The following is an 18,265-nucleotide window of genomic DNA, read 5'->3' as shown; positions in this document are numbered from 1 at the left end:
TTGTGCATATATATATATATATATATATATATATATATATATATATATATATATATATAGTCTCACCAGATTCTTCACTGCACTAGACCACAAATGGTTATTTTTGTTTAGCTTTCTGGATAGCATGCATAAAATCACTCTCAGGGGTGCTTAGTAAAATTACTGATTAGTTATGTCTTGTTTTTATTCCAGCAATGGGGAGTAAAAAGTTAAATGGGGAGAAATGTATCAGTCAATCAAGAGAGAGTTTTTTGGTATTTAAAAAATAGTGTGACTTGTCACAGTGGTATCTATATTTTATTTTTAGATTCACTATGTTTACAAATTAATGAGACTTACGCAAAGAATTTCTTCTTGAAGTATAATTCATTCTTTCAAACTGTTTTTGGTCCAAGCCTGACTGGGTTTCTGCCTTCCCTCAACCTGTTGAACCCTTTACCTGTTGTGGAAAACTGATATCCCAAAACCAAGGACTTTCCCTATGTCCTCATAAGCTCTCCACCACATTCCCAGAACTGTGCTCTCACGCTGACTCCGTTCACTGAAACTGCATCCCCTCAGCAGTGATGTCCCACTTCAGAGGGTCCTCAGAGTGTCTCACACCTCATCTCCCGGCCTGGGCTGGCATTTCCTCTGCTCGCAGGGCTGACAGTCATTGGACCCAGTTTCTCTTTCCTCTTCAACCCTTTTGTCTCTGCCTTCAAGGTTCCAACACATTGTTCCTCCTAACCTTATGAAGATGTCTTGGATCTGTGATTTCTCATAATTCCCACACATTTCCTTCTGGGTGGCTGGCCCTGGGACTGAGATACACACCTCCTCACCAGGCAACCTTTGGAACGGCTACTACCTTCTAGTACTCCTTCCCTCACCCATTGCAGCCCCTTCCCCACTCACAGGTCTTCTGAGATTGTCAAGCCACTGGTTCTCCTGCACTGGGCCCGTCTGCCCACATACCCATTTTCTGTACACGACTATTATAAATTGGCTCTGTAAGCCACTTCCCCCACTCAAAAATATGTCATCATTGTGCTAAAAAAAAATGTATCTTCTTTGACAGAAGTATCACTTGTATATTATACTCAAAGGTGCTTCAAGGTGTGAATAGAGGATTCAGCGTTACCCACTTACTTATACAGTGATAAAATGAAGTTGGAGAATGCAGTGTGAAGTATTCTTTTCAGGCATCAGTAGGCAGGGTGAAATTCACATAGTGAAGGAGGTCAGTGGTTGGCATGGCATTTATGTGTGTTCTTTGCAACTCTCCGAGGGTGTAGGCCCTGGCACCGCAGCCCACCAGCTCCATCCCCTTGATAGTAGAGTCTGGCCTCTGACCGTGTTTACTCATGGGCATCAGGTACTGGGTTCCCCACTCCAATTACTGTACTCTGTAGCCCTAAATTAACGTTTAAACTGACCTTTGAGGATTCTTTTCTTTTTACTCGGAGGCTGCCAACATTAACCCTTAAATGCAGCATAGGTACTTCCTGAACATCTAAATTCATCACAGTACCACTTGTTTGAGGGATTTGACTATCTCTGTATCTGTGAGCTGGGGCAGCTGCTTGAGCCTGTGAGCTCCTTTTGGTCATTAAAGGTTTCATTTCAGGTGGGGAGTGTATGTGCCAGTGAACCTGTAATTGGTTCATTATTATTAAATCAGTTTATAAAGAAATATTCAAAGGCTTGATGCCCCCAGGATGCTCCAGGGCATGTTTACAAATTAAACAGCTTTTAAAAAAACTATAAAGTTTAAAAATGTACCAGCAATATTTAAAACACCCATGAGGGAAATGGCAACATAAAAAGATGGTTTTTGCTTGTGTCTGAAAATCTGCCTACAATAGACTGAACCTTCCAAAATTGTAGGATTTTTCTTCCCCTAATTTCATACTCCCTGGGTATATTTTACAGGGATATGTTAAGACACTTGAGGTTAAGAGTAAGGCTTGAGATGTATGGTGTTAATAGAGCTTGAAAGTGAATGGCAAGAAGACTGTATATATGTGTACCAATGAGGATCTTCTTTCTCACCAAGTAAGTTCCTGGCAGATATTGGGCACTCAATAAGAAATTGAGGGGTGGATGAATGAAAAAACTAAAAGAAAAGATTCGTGATTATATCATTTACCCCAGAGCAACAAAACAGGAAGAAAGTAATCAACTCAATCAATTGTTATTTTAGTTTTTTCAAGCCAGATAGCTTAGTTTATACATATTTTTCCTTGCCACTAAGTTAACTGAGTTGAGATTTGAGGGAACTGATGGACATGAATTCGAATATTTTTAATGGGACACTCAAGCCAAGTAAAGAAAGTGAATGTATACTGAGTGTTATACAGAGACAAGTAGGTTTATGTCTGTGTCTCTCTTTTCATTCATTCATGTTTCTCTGACTGGGGTTTAACAAGGCCACACACCTTTAATAACTGGGTTAGAATTACTGAATTCATTGGTGTGGAAATAGGCTTATCATAAGGGCTAGTCTTTAATCTGCAACAGATTATCTGCCATGCTTTTATTATCAGTTTATAGCATGTGAAGTGTTTAATACTGTGTAGCAAATTCCTTATCAACTACAGAGATCTCTCAAAATTTGTGTCAATATTGTGCAATATTGTGTTGTATAAGAATTGTCTGTGCTGGCTTTATCATGAATTCAGAAGGATAGTTGAGTTGAGGATTAGCTCCATCTCTTGGTGGTGCATTGCATCATATTAATTCTGTTTATTGTCTAAATGTCATAGTTTATTAAGCACTTTCACATGTTATCTCATTCAATCCTATGTTGACCCTATGATGTAAACAACATCATCTTTGTTTTACAGGTGATGAAACTGAGCCTCAGTATATTTGTGTTTTTCATAAATGCTCAAATGTGTTAAGTTTCAGAAACAGGTCTTTTGACATAAAGTCTTGTCTCCTTTTCATTGTGTCATATGCACATCTATGGGCATGTACCAATTAGCGGTAGAAAAAAGCATCAGGATTTCCCTGTCCTTTCAGTTGACTTCACCCTGATAATGCATCCTCAATGCATGCAGTAGCTGGAAAATAACGTGACATGGTGTGACCCAGCTAGGGTCACTTCTACTCCCTGTTGCCAATGGGATACAGCAGGGTTTTCTTCTATTGACCAAATTGGTTTTCTCTGATTTTCCAGTGTTGTTCTGACCATATAAGCATAATATTTCACTGACCACATTACCTTTTATACCCAGAAAGTCGTCATAAATAAATATGCATCACTAATATCATACTTAGAACTCTCACCCGTCAGTCTAGCCTCAAATGATACTCTGATGCTATCAATGATTAGATGAATGAGTATTATCTTTTGGTTCAGAGACCACTGAAGGCAAGTATAGGAAGCTATTTCTAATTGTTCCTGTATTTTGCTCAAGTGTGAGGAGACCAGGAATAGGTTCCATTTTCCCTGCAGCATCTTTGGCATAGGTGACGTTAATTGTTTTTCTTGTCCTGTCGGACATTCTTCCTATATAAAAAGCTTTGTATATTCCAGATATGGGGGTGGTGTATTTAAAGAGTGTCTTGAGGTAAAATTTCATGTGAATAGTTTACTAAATATTTTCATTTCTAAATAAAACCACATTCTGGGATTTTAAATAAATAGTACCTTGAAGCAATCACTTACAAACTTGAAATGTGTGTTCTTTGGCTGAGATTATTTTATTTTTATGTGAGCCTGTGTACACATGCACTTTCACATGCCACACACGTGTGTGTGTATTTCTGTTGAGTTCAGAATTACAGACAAAAAAACCATCACTTTGTTTTTCTGAAAAGAGATTTATAAAAACTATTTGTGCTATAGAAATCTGTGACTTGGATACTAGACACAGTGATTAATTTTTTTTTTAATTTATTTATTTATTTTTGGCTGTGTTGGGTCTTCGTTTCTGTGCGAGGGCTTTCTCTAGTTGTGGCGAGCGGGGGCCACTCTCCATCGCGGTGCGCGGGCCTCTCACTATCGTGGCCTCTCGTTGCGGAGCACAGGCTCTAGACGTGCAGGCTCAGTAGCTGTGGCTCACGGGCCCAGTTGCTCCGCGACATGTGGGATCTTCCCAGATCAGGGCTCGAACCCGTGTCCCCTGCACTGGCAGAAAGATTCTCAACCACTGCACCACTAGGGAAGCCCCACAGTGATTAATTTTTATTGCCTCTCCCACATGTAGGAATGTTGGAGGATTCTACTTTATGGTTTTTTTTTTTAAGTTTTCAAACTTTTAATTTAAAAATTTTATTATTATTATTTTTAGGTATAGTTGATTTACAATGTTGTGTTGGTTTCAGGCGTACAGCAAAGTGATTCAGTTATACATACATACATATATATATATTCTTTTTCAGATTCTTTTTCCTTACACGTTATTACAAAATATTGAGTATAGTTCCCTATGCTATACAGTAGGTCCTTGTTGGTTATCTATTTTATATATAGTAGTGTGTATATGAGGATTCTACTTTAAAATATTTCTTTTTGGTGGATCTGTAAGTGACATACATACTAGAGATAAAAGAGACTCTCTCATCAACTCACTTGTTTTACAGATGAGAAGCCAAATGACTGGTCCAGTGTCGGCTACATACTCTTGCTGTTCTTTGTATTGACTTTTCAAAGATCAGCTCAAATTGGGGGCCAATTCTCGAGGTGGAAAAGGCATCACAGTATACTAACCTCATCTCTTTTCCTATCTTTGTTTTCTCTTCATCTTGACACACAATTTACCTTTTAAAAAATCGCCTTGTGTTATAAGACTGAACCAACTCAGGTCACTTGTATTTGTCCTCACAAATACCTGGAACTTAAATGTGGCATGCCTCAGAACAGGTTCCCTTGTGATTCCTCCATGTCTATGTGTTTATCGCTGTCTACGGGAAAGAGACATCCTTGGTTGCAAGGGCTCCTGCTTTTGATGCTTGGCAGTATGTACTTTTTTGAAAAAAAAAAATGTATTAAAGTTGGTTATCAGCACTTTTTTGTTCTTTCAATTTTCTATTTAAAAATAATTTCAAACTTATAGAAAAGTTACAAGAATAAGAATAGTAAAGAACACCCATATGATTTGCTCATTTCTTAAGTAAATTACTTCGTTTGCTTTATCATACGTTCTGTCTCTGTCTCACTATCTAGATATCTATCTATAAATATCTGTAGATATATGTAATAGCAGAATAGATATCTAAACAGAGAGAGAGAGAGAGAGCGCACGCACACATGTGTGCTTTTTTTTTCCTGAGCCATTTGAGGGTAAGTTGTATACATCATGTTTTTTTTTTAAACCCTTGAAAAAACCCCTCATAACTGTTCTTTTCCACGGAAATCTTTAGTAAAAGGTAAAAGATTTATACAATCTGAAGAGAAACCAGAGTATTATCAAAGCACAAATTTTTTGCTAAAGGTGAAAATAAGAGCATTTGTCAGTCTTCCAGCTTCATAAAATTTTAAATGAACAATGAAAGAATATGTGTTATTATCATATCTACTAAGCTGAATATTCTTTTTAAAATCTGTCAGTTTTTTTTTTTCTGACAGTATATGAACCTGGGACCACATCAGATTTGATTCTATTGAAATATATTTCTTAGAGGAAAAAATAGCCTTTGTGTCTTTTATAAGTTTGTAGTCAGCTATAATGGTTAATGTACAACCTCCCTTGAAAAATCTGTTTTACAAGCAAAGTGTTGACACAGTTTTAATTACAGCACTCAAGTGAGCACTGTTATAATTTTTAATATTCCTCCATTGTACCATTTTCACTGTTCTGGTAGAGCAACATACCCTGATCTTATGTTCCTAGTTTCTGGTGTCTTTAGATAGGAATGTTGCCCTTTTGAACAGAAATCTTTCATTTGGTCTCAAAGAAGAGAACAGGGCTATAAAATTTTGTGCACTTATTTATTAATATGAACTTTCCTCTCTATGTCAGTCATTATTCTGGTTTAATATGTCACTATTTAGAGCTTTAACATGACTCATGTTAAAGAAATGAGATTCTATGTATCAGTAGTTTAACATGGCAAGTCTCAACACCTGTTCACATACAGGAGGGAAACTTTCCACATTTATCATCTAAAGAAACTTTATAATATTAAAAGGGTATCTTGCTAAAGTTTTATGTTTACGTTTATTTGAATTTAAGGCATTATAAAATAATATACGAGATAATGTACTTGAATGCAATATATAATAGTCAGTGCAACTTCCCTTTGAGGACATGGATTAGAAGATGGTGAGCATCCTTGATCCTCTGTTTGGAAAGGAAAAATTCTGTCTGTGCATTGTATTCATTCTATTAACGCTTTCGCTCATGGCTCCCCACTCTTTGTTGCTCAAGTGCTCTTTAACATCCCAGGCTCTTTGGTGGAGCTTCAGGAATGCCAGGTGGTTGCATATTTGTTCCTGTGCCCTTCCTTTGTTCCTTTCTGAATTTGCAGAACCGTGGAATTTGTGCTGCCTTTTGGGCACTGAGGGGAGACTGGTGCCCTGGCTTATCTTAGTGGGATGACAGGACTGGCAAGGATATAGACACTTGTGCCTTCACAGCATGGGCTCCTGCAAAAGGCAGGGCTCAGTTTGCCCCTTCAGCAAAGCTGTCTGCAACCAGGTTTTAAAATAGGAGAATAATTATAGCTGCCCCGGGCCAAGGGGGCAGAATCAGACTGGGGGCAAAAATACCGGTTCTTGCTCATTCAGCTCTGGCTGAGGAATTCTGTGATGAGAATATCCTCTTCAGTGAAAAAGAATTCTTGTGAACCAAGAGAAAGAAATAGTTACTGCTTTTCAACAGTGTTGTAAGAGCTTTATCTTTTGTCAGCGTTAGTTAAACACATTTGATCACTCATCTGATGAGAACTGCTTTTGTAAAGGGCATTTTTAATATATATTTGCAAGATATAAAGGCAGTTTTGTGGAAGAGTGCATTAATGTGTATTCTTGGATTTGAGATGACTTCATAATTCATATATTTTCCAGGAAATATGTGAGTGTAAAATTTCTTATTGTTTTGGCATTGCTTCAGGGTCACGTTGGGTAGTACACAGACGTATGGACATACATAAGCAGAGGTAGATTTTAAAGCAGTAGCTTCTATCTGGGTGTGTTTGAGCAAGAACAGTAGAGGAATTTGGATCATAACTTGAGGGCTTATAATGTTATTAATGTAACATTCGTTCATATAATTGACATATTTCTGAAATACATATGAGCAGATTATATATTTTAATTGAATTAGAGAAAATTTTGCATAATTTAAAATTATATACTTTTATATTTAGTATTATATATTATATATTCTATTCACAGAATAGCAATCAGTGGGGATACACTGAGAACACTAAAAGGAAGAGATTATTTTCCATATATATATATATTTTTTTAATTTTTATTTATTTATTATTTATTTTATTTTTGGCTGTGTTGGGTCTTCGTTTCTGTGCGAGGGCTTTCTCTAGTTGCAGCGAGCAGGGGCCACTCTTCATCACGGTCCATATATTTTTGAGCCAGGTTTAGTTAACAAGGAATAACCTAGAGTTAAAATACATATTCCAATAAAAAGTGAAACAATAATTCAATACTCAAAGGAAGCCCTTTCCCCTAAAGACTTATTCTCTACTTACAAACTCTTTAATCCATACAATTAAATGCATGGTTTTTCTGCAAAAGTAATCCATAAATGAGACTCATTGAAAAATATTGTCACCTATCTAGAAGCAAAGTATACATTTTTAAAAATCAGACTTTAGTTTTCTAATTTAGAAAATGGACAATATGGACATTAAGTTTGGTTTTGAGTGCATTTGGTTTTGAGTGCTTGGATTCTACCTTAAAATAATTATTGATGGAAAAATAATGATATGATATAATAATGATGTGATATAATAGAAGAACACATTATATAACTTAAAAACTGGATTTCTGGTTCCAGCTTTTCCATTAATCAGCTGCATGACTTGCAGTAAGTCAAATAGCTTGTCTGGATTTTATTTCTACTAGTAAAATTGGGAAGCTTGAACCAAAAGTACTCTAAAGTTTCTTCTTGCTCTAATACTTTATATTTGAGGGATTAACAGATTACTATGTTCATTGAATTGCCAAGAATGTCAAATAGAGGTGACCAGCACCAGTTATGGAGGGAGTAAAACAAGGGCCTTATATAAGTAAGTCCAGTACATTGCATGCTGCCGTGGGGAGTTTTGTGAGCTTATAAGGGCTTTATAGGAAAGCCACAAAGATGAGATAATAAAATAGGAAATTGAAGACTGTGATAGATAGATAAATAAATATATTAAGGAACTGATGTTGTTGGTTCAAGAGAAATATGACAAATAGCCTAAGAATAGTTATAAAGGATTTTCCATTCTGCAACAATTATGTTTAGCCTACTACGTGCCAGACACTGTTCTTATCAAGAATCTGAGGATGAGATGAGTTGATGTTGGAATAAGCTGTAGCCAATGCTCCTTTTAGGAGGGCACAATTCTCCATCAGGGTAAGATGTACTAGACTGGGTTAGGTAGGGTGCTGGGGAGATCTCCTATAGTCTTTGGAGATGACAGTCCCTGTGTTTCAGATGGTTTAGGAAACATCTTGCCTAATTGCCCTGTTTCCTAAGTACTCTTTGATCTGCCCTCCCAAACTGAATCCTTGATTTCTTTTCCACTGTTGCTGGCTTTGTTACCTAAAGAGTCTGAGATAAAACTTTCACTATAGGGCTTCCCTGGTGGCGCAGTAGTTGAGAGTCCGCCTGCCGATGCAGGGGACACGGGTTCGTGCCCCGGTCCGGGAAGATCCCACATGCTGCGGAGCGGCTGGGCCCGTGAGCCGTGGCCGCTGAGCCTGCGCGTCCAGAGCCTGTGCTCCGCAACGGGAGAGGCCACAACAGTGAGAGGCCCACGTACCGCAAAAAAAAAAACCCAAAAACATTCACTATATGCTCCATTCCACCCCCACAATCAATTAAAGTATTATAGAGTTTAGGGTGATGGGGATGTCAGTGTGCCAGAATAAGTAAGATAGAATAGGATATTAGCCTTCCCTGGGTTATTTTTTCTAAGTGTAGTATCATTAAAAGCCCAAAGTTCCCAGAATAAACATTTTCAAACATTAAGCCCCCAAAAAGCTAGCTGTGGTCTTTGTGTTCCATGATGCCCTGATGATGAATCAGTCTTCTGTTTATTGTAGTTTCTAAACCTCTTAAAATGGGCTCCAGGGTTGCCTCTACCACCTTGCCCTTAATTCAGCATGGCAATGAATAGTGCTCTGGAGAGGTTCACGGTGTAGAAGTGTTTTTGAGGTAGCCCATTGTTTTGGATTTTCTGTGACATTTCTTCCATTATTTGGATAAGTAAGAGTTATCCATGATTTCAGTGATTTTTCTCTTTTATATTTTCACCAAAGTAAAAACTGAGTACAGTAACACTTTTACTTTTGTTTATGTATTATTGCAGAAGCAAAACTGCAGAGTTTTTATATGACTTGCTTTTATGCTATCAGAATCAGCCATGGATTTATAGAGCCAAGCTCTCAAAATATGCTGTCTGGGCTTCCCTGGTGGCACAGTGGTTGAGAGTCCGCCTGCCGATGCAGGGGACACGGGTTCGTGCCCCGGTCCGGGAAGATCCCACATGCCGCGGAGCGGCTGGGCCCGTGAGCCGTGGCCGCTGAGCCTGCGCGTCCGGAGCCTGTGCTCCGCAACGGGAGAGGCCACAACAGTGAGAGGCCCGCGTACCGCAAAAAAAAAAAAAAAAAAATGCTGTCTTACCCATAGTAAGAGCTTACCCATATCTTACTACAAAGGAAATATGCTGTCTTACCTATGGTATTAGCTACACATGCCCTATATCTTTACTAAAGCATCCTACTTAAACTTCATTTAATTTAAGCCTTTTAAAATTTGAAACAGCAGACTTCGTTTACTCTTATAAAGCAGCAATTTACAGTCTCATAAGTGGGAATCTGTCTAAAACCTTCCTACTCAAAACGTGGTCCATGGACTAGCGGCTTATGCATCACCTGGGAGACGTTAGAAATGCAGGCTTGCAGTCCTCCTCCCCCTCCCTATTGAATCAAAATCTGCATTTTGCCCAGGAAAACCAGGTAATTCATGCACATGTTAGGTTTGAGAAGCACTGGGTTTAAATCTGTAAATAACACCATATCCAGGTGAGATTGGTTCAAAGTTGGCAGAATTGTAAATTATATTTACCTTTGATCTGGAGAAAAGGTAAACCCAACAAGTATGAATGACTTGTGTAGTCTGAAAATATTTATAAATAATAAATGTGTGAAAATTATATGAAAAATGTGAGAAGTTAGACATACTGGCGATAAATAAGATAAACATTATCCCAGAAAGTGCAAATTAAATGTATGTTCACAAAGTAGTTTGTAATACATAGTATTTGGGGAAATTGAACATGGAAACCATCATGATATTGTGACGTAAGGGGTGATAAGTAGACAGAAAGCCAGAAATGAATCAGAGATAGGTCACAGTGGTCACTGTTCCACTGCTAGTTTGATTCCTTAGAAATTTTCTTAGAGGCAGAGTCTAGTTGTGGCTTGTATATCTTTTACACAGTAAGTGACACTGTTTGCTAGAAAGATAAAGGTAAATCAGAGAGTGTTAAGAGATGGGCTAGAAGATTGATTAGGGCATAGGAAGAACTGATTTATGAGGAAGGAGAAAAGTAATTAAATGGGCAGCACTGTGCTATAAAAAGAGGCTATAGAGACATGAATGTTTATTTGCTGTTTCTCCAGTGTTGTTTTCCTGTAGTATCCATATGCAAGATGCAGAAACATTAGGATATCAGGATGCTAAGAAATTCGTTACAAAACAAAGCAGTACCATCTGGAATTACTCAAATTAGGAGCAATATGAAAGATTAAGTTTCAGAAAATTTTACCTTGTGCATAAGGAGTAACCTTGAGTTATCCCTGAAAACTTTTGAAAACTCTATGGGCAAAGAATGGAAAATCATTTATTAAGTTGTAGAATTCTAATTGGAACCCATCTCTTGAAACTTCTAAAATTAGGGTGGAGAAAAACCAGGATGTTGCCTGTGGGAAAACTCTCCACTTCCAGCAGAGACTTGGTGATTGATGAGTGACATTTTTCTTCTGCACTATCTTTGATTATTACTGTGTTACCATACACAGGTAATTTTTTTTTCATCAGGTTAGTATCTTATTTAAATAAAAAATACTAGTTTCTAGAAAAACAGCCATAGAGTGTCACTCATCTGCCCTACATTGTGTCTGCCTCCGTGGCATCCATAGGCTACCTGGTAACCAGTGACATTCTTTTTCCATTTCTCTTCACTCATTATTCATTTAGAGATGCAATTCAGTATATATTGGAAGCAGATTCACTTGCTACATTCTCTTCATCTGGAAAACTAAAATATGCCCAAAATATGCCTTGCCTTTTAGAGCCATTTGTCAAATGGATATAGAAACTCTGAAAGCCTGAAATCATCTAATGCTTCAGACGGTTTAGTGATCCTTTTCACAAGGATGAAAACCCAGCTCACGTTTGTCAAGGAGTAATGGTCTGAGGGCACTACATTTCTTTCTGTCTTCTCTGTAGACATTTTTCCCAGTGCAATGAATCAGCTGAAAAAGGAAGTCCAGAACCCCAATTCCACTGGTCAGAAAGCAAGTAAAACACAGCAGAATTATTCAGTATTTTCTTTACTTTTTTTATGCTAATTGCTTCAGGTCCACATTTATATTGCTTAGGAGATCTAGTTTAATATAGGTACTGCTAAGAATAAATTCTATCAAATATGTTGACTGGAGATATTAGATATACCTCTCTATGCTGATGTGTGGAAAACTTTGCCAAACTTAAGTCAATTAATTAAATTACTTCAGGTGCTCCATAACATGAATTGTATTTTTGTTGATATTATTTTCTAAACTACTATTCAATTTTGTTATTTATGACTTAATGCACCTGCTTTAGTTTTAAGACATTCTATTTGTCTATAGCCGAAAGTTCTTACCCCTTTCCTTCTTGAAAGAGATCTAGACCTAATCAAAAAGCTTAGGATTACATTCTGCTCTTGTGTCCATAATACAAAGATAATCTCCTCTGTGTCCTGTTTTTATGAAAATGGCTCTAACAAATTGCCCGTATCTTACACATACAAACAACAACTGTTTTCAAGATGAAAACTAGTTGAGAAAAAATAAAATAAATTGATAGGTTGCAATCTTTCTTTTTCTTCTCTTGCTTCCTGATATACCTACAAAAGTTGCAGGGGGGGAAAAGAAGTCCTTTTTCTTTCTAAATCTTGCTACTAGTGTCGTATTGATTTTCTCTCAAGTGCATCCTGTGGTCTCAGATGATCACATATTTTCTCACATTACTCATATTGATACAGCACCTTGACTCACAGGTTGACATATGTTGCTTGAACTGATGACATGGCTCACCTTTGACATATCCTGGTGGTGGGGCGAACCAAGCCTCTTATGCATGAAACCTAAGGAAACAGGCTGTTTCACAACCGTATTCTCATTCTTTGAAAAGTAACTGTTGTTCACCTCAAGTGATCCTTTAAGTCTTATCCGTGTTGCTTAACATTGTTCTAATCTCTCCAACAGTGTTTTGAGTTCTTTTGTGTCTCTGCTGATAAGAAAAGGAAAAAAAAATCCCTCAACTGGGTATAACAAAGTTTGAGTGTTCCATGGTTCGTAAGAAAAAATAAAAGTGTTAAGAGTCTGAAGGGATACATGGCAGCCGGCCTCTGTGCCACGTTGCTTTGGCTTCTTCTTACCTTCGTGCTCTCTCCACCTCCCTGCCTCTGTTTCAGCTAGCTGTGAGGTGGCTGGAACACAGCTGCCATTACCAGTACATGGATGAGCTCCTGCAGTACATCCGCTTTGGCCTGATGGACGTGGACACCCTCCATACAGTTGCCCTGTCCCACCCCCTCGTCCAGGCAAGTGAAACCGCAACAGCTCTTGTCAACGAGGCCCTGGAGTACCACCAGAGCATCTACGCACAGCCCGTGTGGCAGACTCGCAGGACCAAACCGCGCTTCCAGTCAGATACTCTGTACATCATCGGTGGGAAGAAGCGTGAGGTCTGTAGAGTCAAGGAACTTCGGTACTTCAATCCCGTGGATCAGGAGAATGCCCTCATAGCTGCCATTGCCAACTGGAGTGAGCTGGCTCCCATGCCCGTGGGAAGGAGCCACCATTGTGTGGCAGTCATGGGGGACTTCCTGTTTGTAGCAGGAGGGGAAGTCGAGCACGCCAGCGGCCGGACGTGTGCCGTGAGGACTGCCTGTCGCTATGACCCCCGCAGTAATTCCTGGGCAGAGATAGCACCCATGAAGAACTGCCGGGAGCATTTCGTTCTGGGAGCCATGGATGAGTACCTCTATGCAGCTGGGGGCAGAAATGAACTGCGCCAGGTTCTGCCGACCGTTGAGCGATATTGCCCCAAGAAGAACAAGTGGACTTTCGTCCAGCCCTTTGACCGGTCCCTCTCCTGTCACGCTGGCTACGTGGCTGACGGTCTTCTTTGGATATCAGGTAGAACATGCCTCATACGTTGGATTTATTACAAAACACTTTCACTGTGGCATAAATTGACAAGTCAGGCTTTGGTAGTGGTGGCCACGTGTATCTGAACGATTCGGCCAAGGGTGCCATTTAAGCTAATTAACAGTCATTTACTGAGCACCATTCTGTAGAGAGCAGTGTATGGGGGAGTAATTGACCTTTCTGTGGCTTTCTGAGTGATGAGTGGAGTAAAATTTCAAGATGGAAATGAATGGCCAATCACATCTCTTTTTCTACCAAACCTTCTATTGTTTAGATTGTCAGTTTTTGATATTCATGGACTGTATTGCACACCTTGTGGTTTATCCAGGTCCTTGGCTTTTCCTTTCACCCTGGGCTGCCTGACTAGGAGCCAGTCTTTCAAAGACAGGGCAGGCGAAGTAAAAGCCCAGTTAATCCATTTGGATGAGTAAAGCAATGGGAATAGATCCAGGTAGGAGCCATGCTGTGCATTGAGGGAAGGGATTTAAGTTATTGGCTAAAATAATGTTTTTCTGTTATCTGCGAATTGTAGTTACTCATGCCATCCCAATCCTTTATTCCTGTTTACTCTCCCATTCTTCCTGATTATTTGGGGGTTCTGATTATTTTCGTTTACTTGTTTTTGTCTTTGGTTTTGTTTGAAGCCTTTTGATTATGAAAAAAGGAGAGAGACTAGTATAATGAATCCCATGTGCCCATAACCCAGCTTCAGCAGTTACCTACTCGTTGCCAATCTTGTTTCATGCTTCTTCCAACCCCTCATAGCTGACTTTTCACTGGCACAGAGGATCCTGTGAGGCATGTGTTATTGACATCACATTATCACCTTGTGTTTCCAATCCTATTATTGGAAAGTCCTCAAATGTCCTCCTTTGAAAGGTTTGCCTATTAGGGAAGAAAGTTGCATCTTCTCTCAGCTGGAGGATACTCATTTTGTGACCCAGATGGATCTCGCTGCATTTCCATGTGAAGGACAAAGAGGAATAGAAAAATCAAACAACTTAATTACCAAGAGTAACTTTGAGATGTTTGTACTCAGACGAAACAATCACTTTTAAGTATACTTATGAAGACTTCTAAGCTTCCTTGAATAATCTTCTCTAGTTTAACATCTGCTCTGACAAAATTCCCCCTTGCACTTAAAGTAAATTCACTGGACTCTGCCCATGTTTCCTTCTGCTCTCCTCAATAACCAGGGATACAGCTGTAGTCTTGGCTGCTCTGGGCAGTGCCTCAATTATTGGCAATTCACTGATTTTTATTGAAGAAACCTAGCTCATATCTGGGTTTAAGTGCTCAGTAATTAATGAATGAAGTTAAGGTTGGGACCAAGAAAGAGGATAAGTGAGGTGTATCCAACAATTGCTGGTCCTGTATACCAAATACACATTAGATATGAGTGTGTATGTTAATATATGTAGATATATTTAGATAAAGACCTCATTTATCTGGTGACTTATTCCTTTTTCTTTAAGTATATATTTCAGTATTTAAGAAAAAAGCCACCAGGACTGTATCCTGTTAGATTTGTTGAAGAAACCTTTTTTTTTTTTTTTTTTTTTTAACATCTTTATTGGGGTATAATTACTTTACAATGGTGTGTTAGTTTCTGCTTTATAACAAAGTGAATCAGTTATACATATACATATGTTCCCATATCTCTTCCCTCTTGCGTCTCCCTCCCTCCCACCCTCCCTATCCCACCCCTCCAGGCTGTCACAGAGCACCGAGCCAATATCCCTGTGCCATGCGGCTGCTTCCCACTAGCTATCTACCTTACTACGTTTGTTAGTGTGTATATGTCCATGACTCTCTCTCGCCCCGTCACAGCTCACCCTTCCCCCTCCCCATAACCTCAAGTCCGTTCTCTAGGAGGTCTGCGTCTTTATTCCTGCCTTACCCCTAGGTTCTGTTGAAGAAACCTTAAACTTGGCTGCAAATAAATCCTTGCTATTAGAAGGAACAGATCTGTACTTGACTTAGATAACAAAACAGTGATGGATTTATGAAATCAGTATAATTTATATTTTATTCCAACTTACATCCCTTCCTTTGACTCATTTAGTTTTCATATATTGCTAAGGTACTGCACTCCTAAATTTTGCATTGCATTTTCTAAATTTTGTATATGTTTCTCATAATTAGTTTAATAATTATTCCTTACTTACTTTTATTTTTGGGCTATAAAACCAGCTTTTAAAAAAAGTGCTGGAGTTTCCCTTGCATAGACTTCAAAATACGACTACTTAATACCTTCTTTAGTGAGGCCTAAAGAAAGCACTGAAACTTATGTTAGCCTGGCTAGATCTATCAACCTGGTATCAAGCTGACTTCTCTTTCCATATGGGTCTGTATGTTTCCTTTTCCATTGTATTAAGGGTATCAACTTATTACAGTCCATACTGCTATATCACTTTGTTTTTCCCCTACTATGAAAGGAAATACATTTCCTTTGTTCTTCTTTTGCACTAATATATGCTGCCTGTGTTAACCATACTTAATGAAAACAATCACAATTTTCTCAGGTTTGTTTCTCCCTACTGTGTACTTGAGATGAAAAACTCACTTCCCTGTGTACAGTACAATACCTTTAATTGGAAAGAAGAGGAAATCACCAGTGACATTTCTAATACCTTCAGTCGTCTGCCTCTTTCCTCAGGCTCAGCTTACAATAAATCAATTGTGAATCTAACCAGGGATAGGGAGGGGTTGCTATGGGCTCCTTAAAAAAAAAAGACAGGTATATTTCACCCTGACTATCTCTGATTTAGAAGTGTTACCCTGATTTTTTTTTGGAGCAGAAGAAAATGTTTGAGGCTATTCCTTATTCTTTACCAAATAATTAAATATTTCCAGTTTAATTGATGGGGGATTGGGTCATTGGCATCCTTCTGGTATTTTGTAAGCTTTGCCTGAGGTGAAGGTAGTAAGGATTATAGGATGTGGATTTGGGGAGCTTATTTCTGTTCCACAGAACACAAAATGAATGTTTCTTTAGGGACTCGATATTTCCAGTGTGCTCCCTCTCTATACATACCCTCTCCCCCTCACTGTCCATTTTAGGGTCAGGATACCTGGAAACCTGTCCGTGGTTTTAAAAAGGAGACAGGCAAAGATGAATTCAGAAAACTGGGCTGTATAGATATGCCCATTAGCATGTAATTTAAGATGTTAGAGATAGTCAGACTTTACAGGCTCCTCTAGCATTTGACATCGTGACCCAATTCGCAAATGCTCCACATCGTTTCTACTTGAAATTCACAATACTGAAGTAAAATAAGCATTAAATATCCTGCCGTTGTGCTTTGAAAGGTATGCTCTCCATTGTAAGATATTGTTTGTGAACTACTAAAAAGATCCTTTTTTTGTGAGTGAAAATGAATCCTGAGCTCATCTTGCAGAATAACTTACCTTTTCATTTTTGTCAAATGGCAGCAGGATAATGGGAAACTAACTACAAAATCAGTGCTTTAAAACTTCAATAATAAGACAAATGGTACTGCATTTCCTCAAAAGTGGCACTTAGTGTTTTCTTGATTCTCTTGGTGAATGGTACATTTTTATTAAAGTCAGTGCTGGTTCATAGATAAATAAGAATAATTCAGCAAACACACTTCCTGCCCTCTAGGAGCTGACAATCAAAGAGTTTTTCAGGGGCTTCCCTGGTGGTGCAGTGGTTGAGAGTCCGCCTGCTAATGCAGGGGACACGGGTTCGTGCCCTGGTCTGGGAAGATCCCACATGCCGCGGAGCAGCTGGACCCGTGAGCCATGGCCGCTGAGCCTGCGCGTCCGGAGCCTGTGCTCTGCAACGGGAGAGGCCACAACAGTGAGAGGCCTGCGTACCGCAAAAAAAAGAGGTTTTCAGGTATTTCACTAATGAAAGAACATTTGTTAGGGCTTCTTTAACTCCCTAGAAGATATATTTATTTTCATCTTGATTAAATTTAGATGAAGTTTGCGTTGCCCCATTTTAAGTAACTTTAATTTATTCAAACCTACTAAAGGGACTTTACAATTAGAACAGTATAAAGCATCATTAACATTTTAAAAATGCCATAGCTGTAACTTTACTGTGCAAATATCATTTTACTTGCATCTTAAAAAATTGTATACAACGTATTAGGAACTAATGGGGGCATGGCAGAGGCTGACTGTGGTGCTCTGAGGTCACAGATTGAGGGCACATGCAAGTGTGAAATTGGCTCCACTTTGACCAACCAGGAGATGCTCAGCAACTTTCCTCACCTCCCTGAGTCTTGTTCCAGGCTAGTGCGGGAGCCACAAAGACAGGTCCCACGCCGGGGCTTATAGTTTGTTTTTTTTTTAAATAAATTTATTTATTTATGGCTGTGTTGGGTCTTCGTTGCTGCACGTGGACTTTCTCTAATTGCAGCTAGCAGGGGCTACTCTTCGTCACGGTGCGTGGGCTTCTTGTTGTGGTGGCTTATCTTGCTGCGGAGCACGGGCTCTAGGCATGCAGGCTTCAGTAGTTGTGGCTCGCGGGCTTAGTAGTTGTGGCACATGGGCTCTAGAGCGCAGGCTCAGTAGTTGTGGCACACGGGCTTAGTTGCTCCACAACATTTGGGATCTTCCCGGATCAGGGCTTGAACCTGTGTCCCCTGCATTGGCAGGCAGATTCTTAACCACTGCGCCACCAGGGTAGTCCGGGCTCACAGTTTT

General features: G+C 39.1%; 1 protein-coding gene and 1 pseudogene across 2 annotated transcripts in view; one reads left to right on the top strand and one right to left on the bottom strand.

Annotated features, from left to right (window-relative positions):
* KLHL32 (kelch like family member 32) overlaps positions 1-18,265 on the top strand; it is a 231,872-nt gene that overhangs the window by 164,085 nt on the left and 49,522 nt on the right. For both annotated transcript variants that reach the window (XM_060030213.1, XM_060030212.1), the window contains exon 7: positions 12,847-13,573. In XM_060030213.1, coding sequence (XP_059886196.1) covers positions 12,847-13,573 — 727 coding nt within the window. The remainder of the gene's footprint in view (positions 1-12,846; positions 13,574-18,265) is intronic.
* LOC132437440 (U5 spliceosomal RNA) lies at positions 5,289-5,396 on the bottom strand (annotated as a pseudogene).

The sequence above is a fragment of the Delphinus delphis genome, chromosome 14 (genome assembly GCF_949987515.2).
Source record: "Delphinus delphis chromosome 14, mDelDel1.2, whole genome shotgun sequence".
NCBI classification, from domain to species: Eukaryota; Metazoa; Chordata; class Mammalia; order Artiodactyla; family Delphinidae; genus Delphinus; species Delphinus delphis.
The sequence above is the reverse complement of the archived record's forward strand: the minus strand, read 5'-3'. Positions and strand labels throughout refer to the sequence as shown.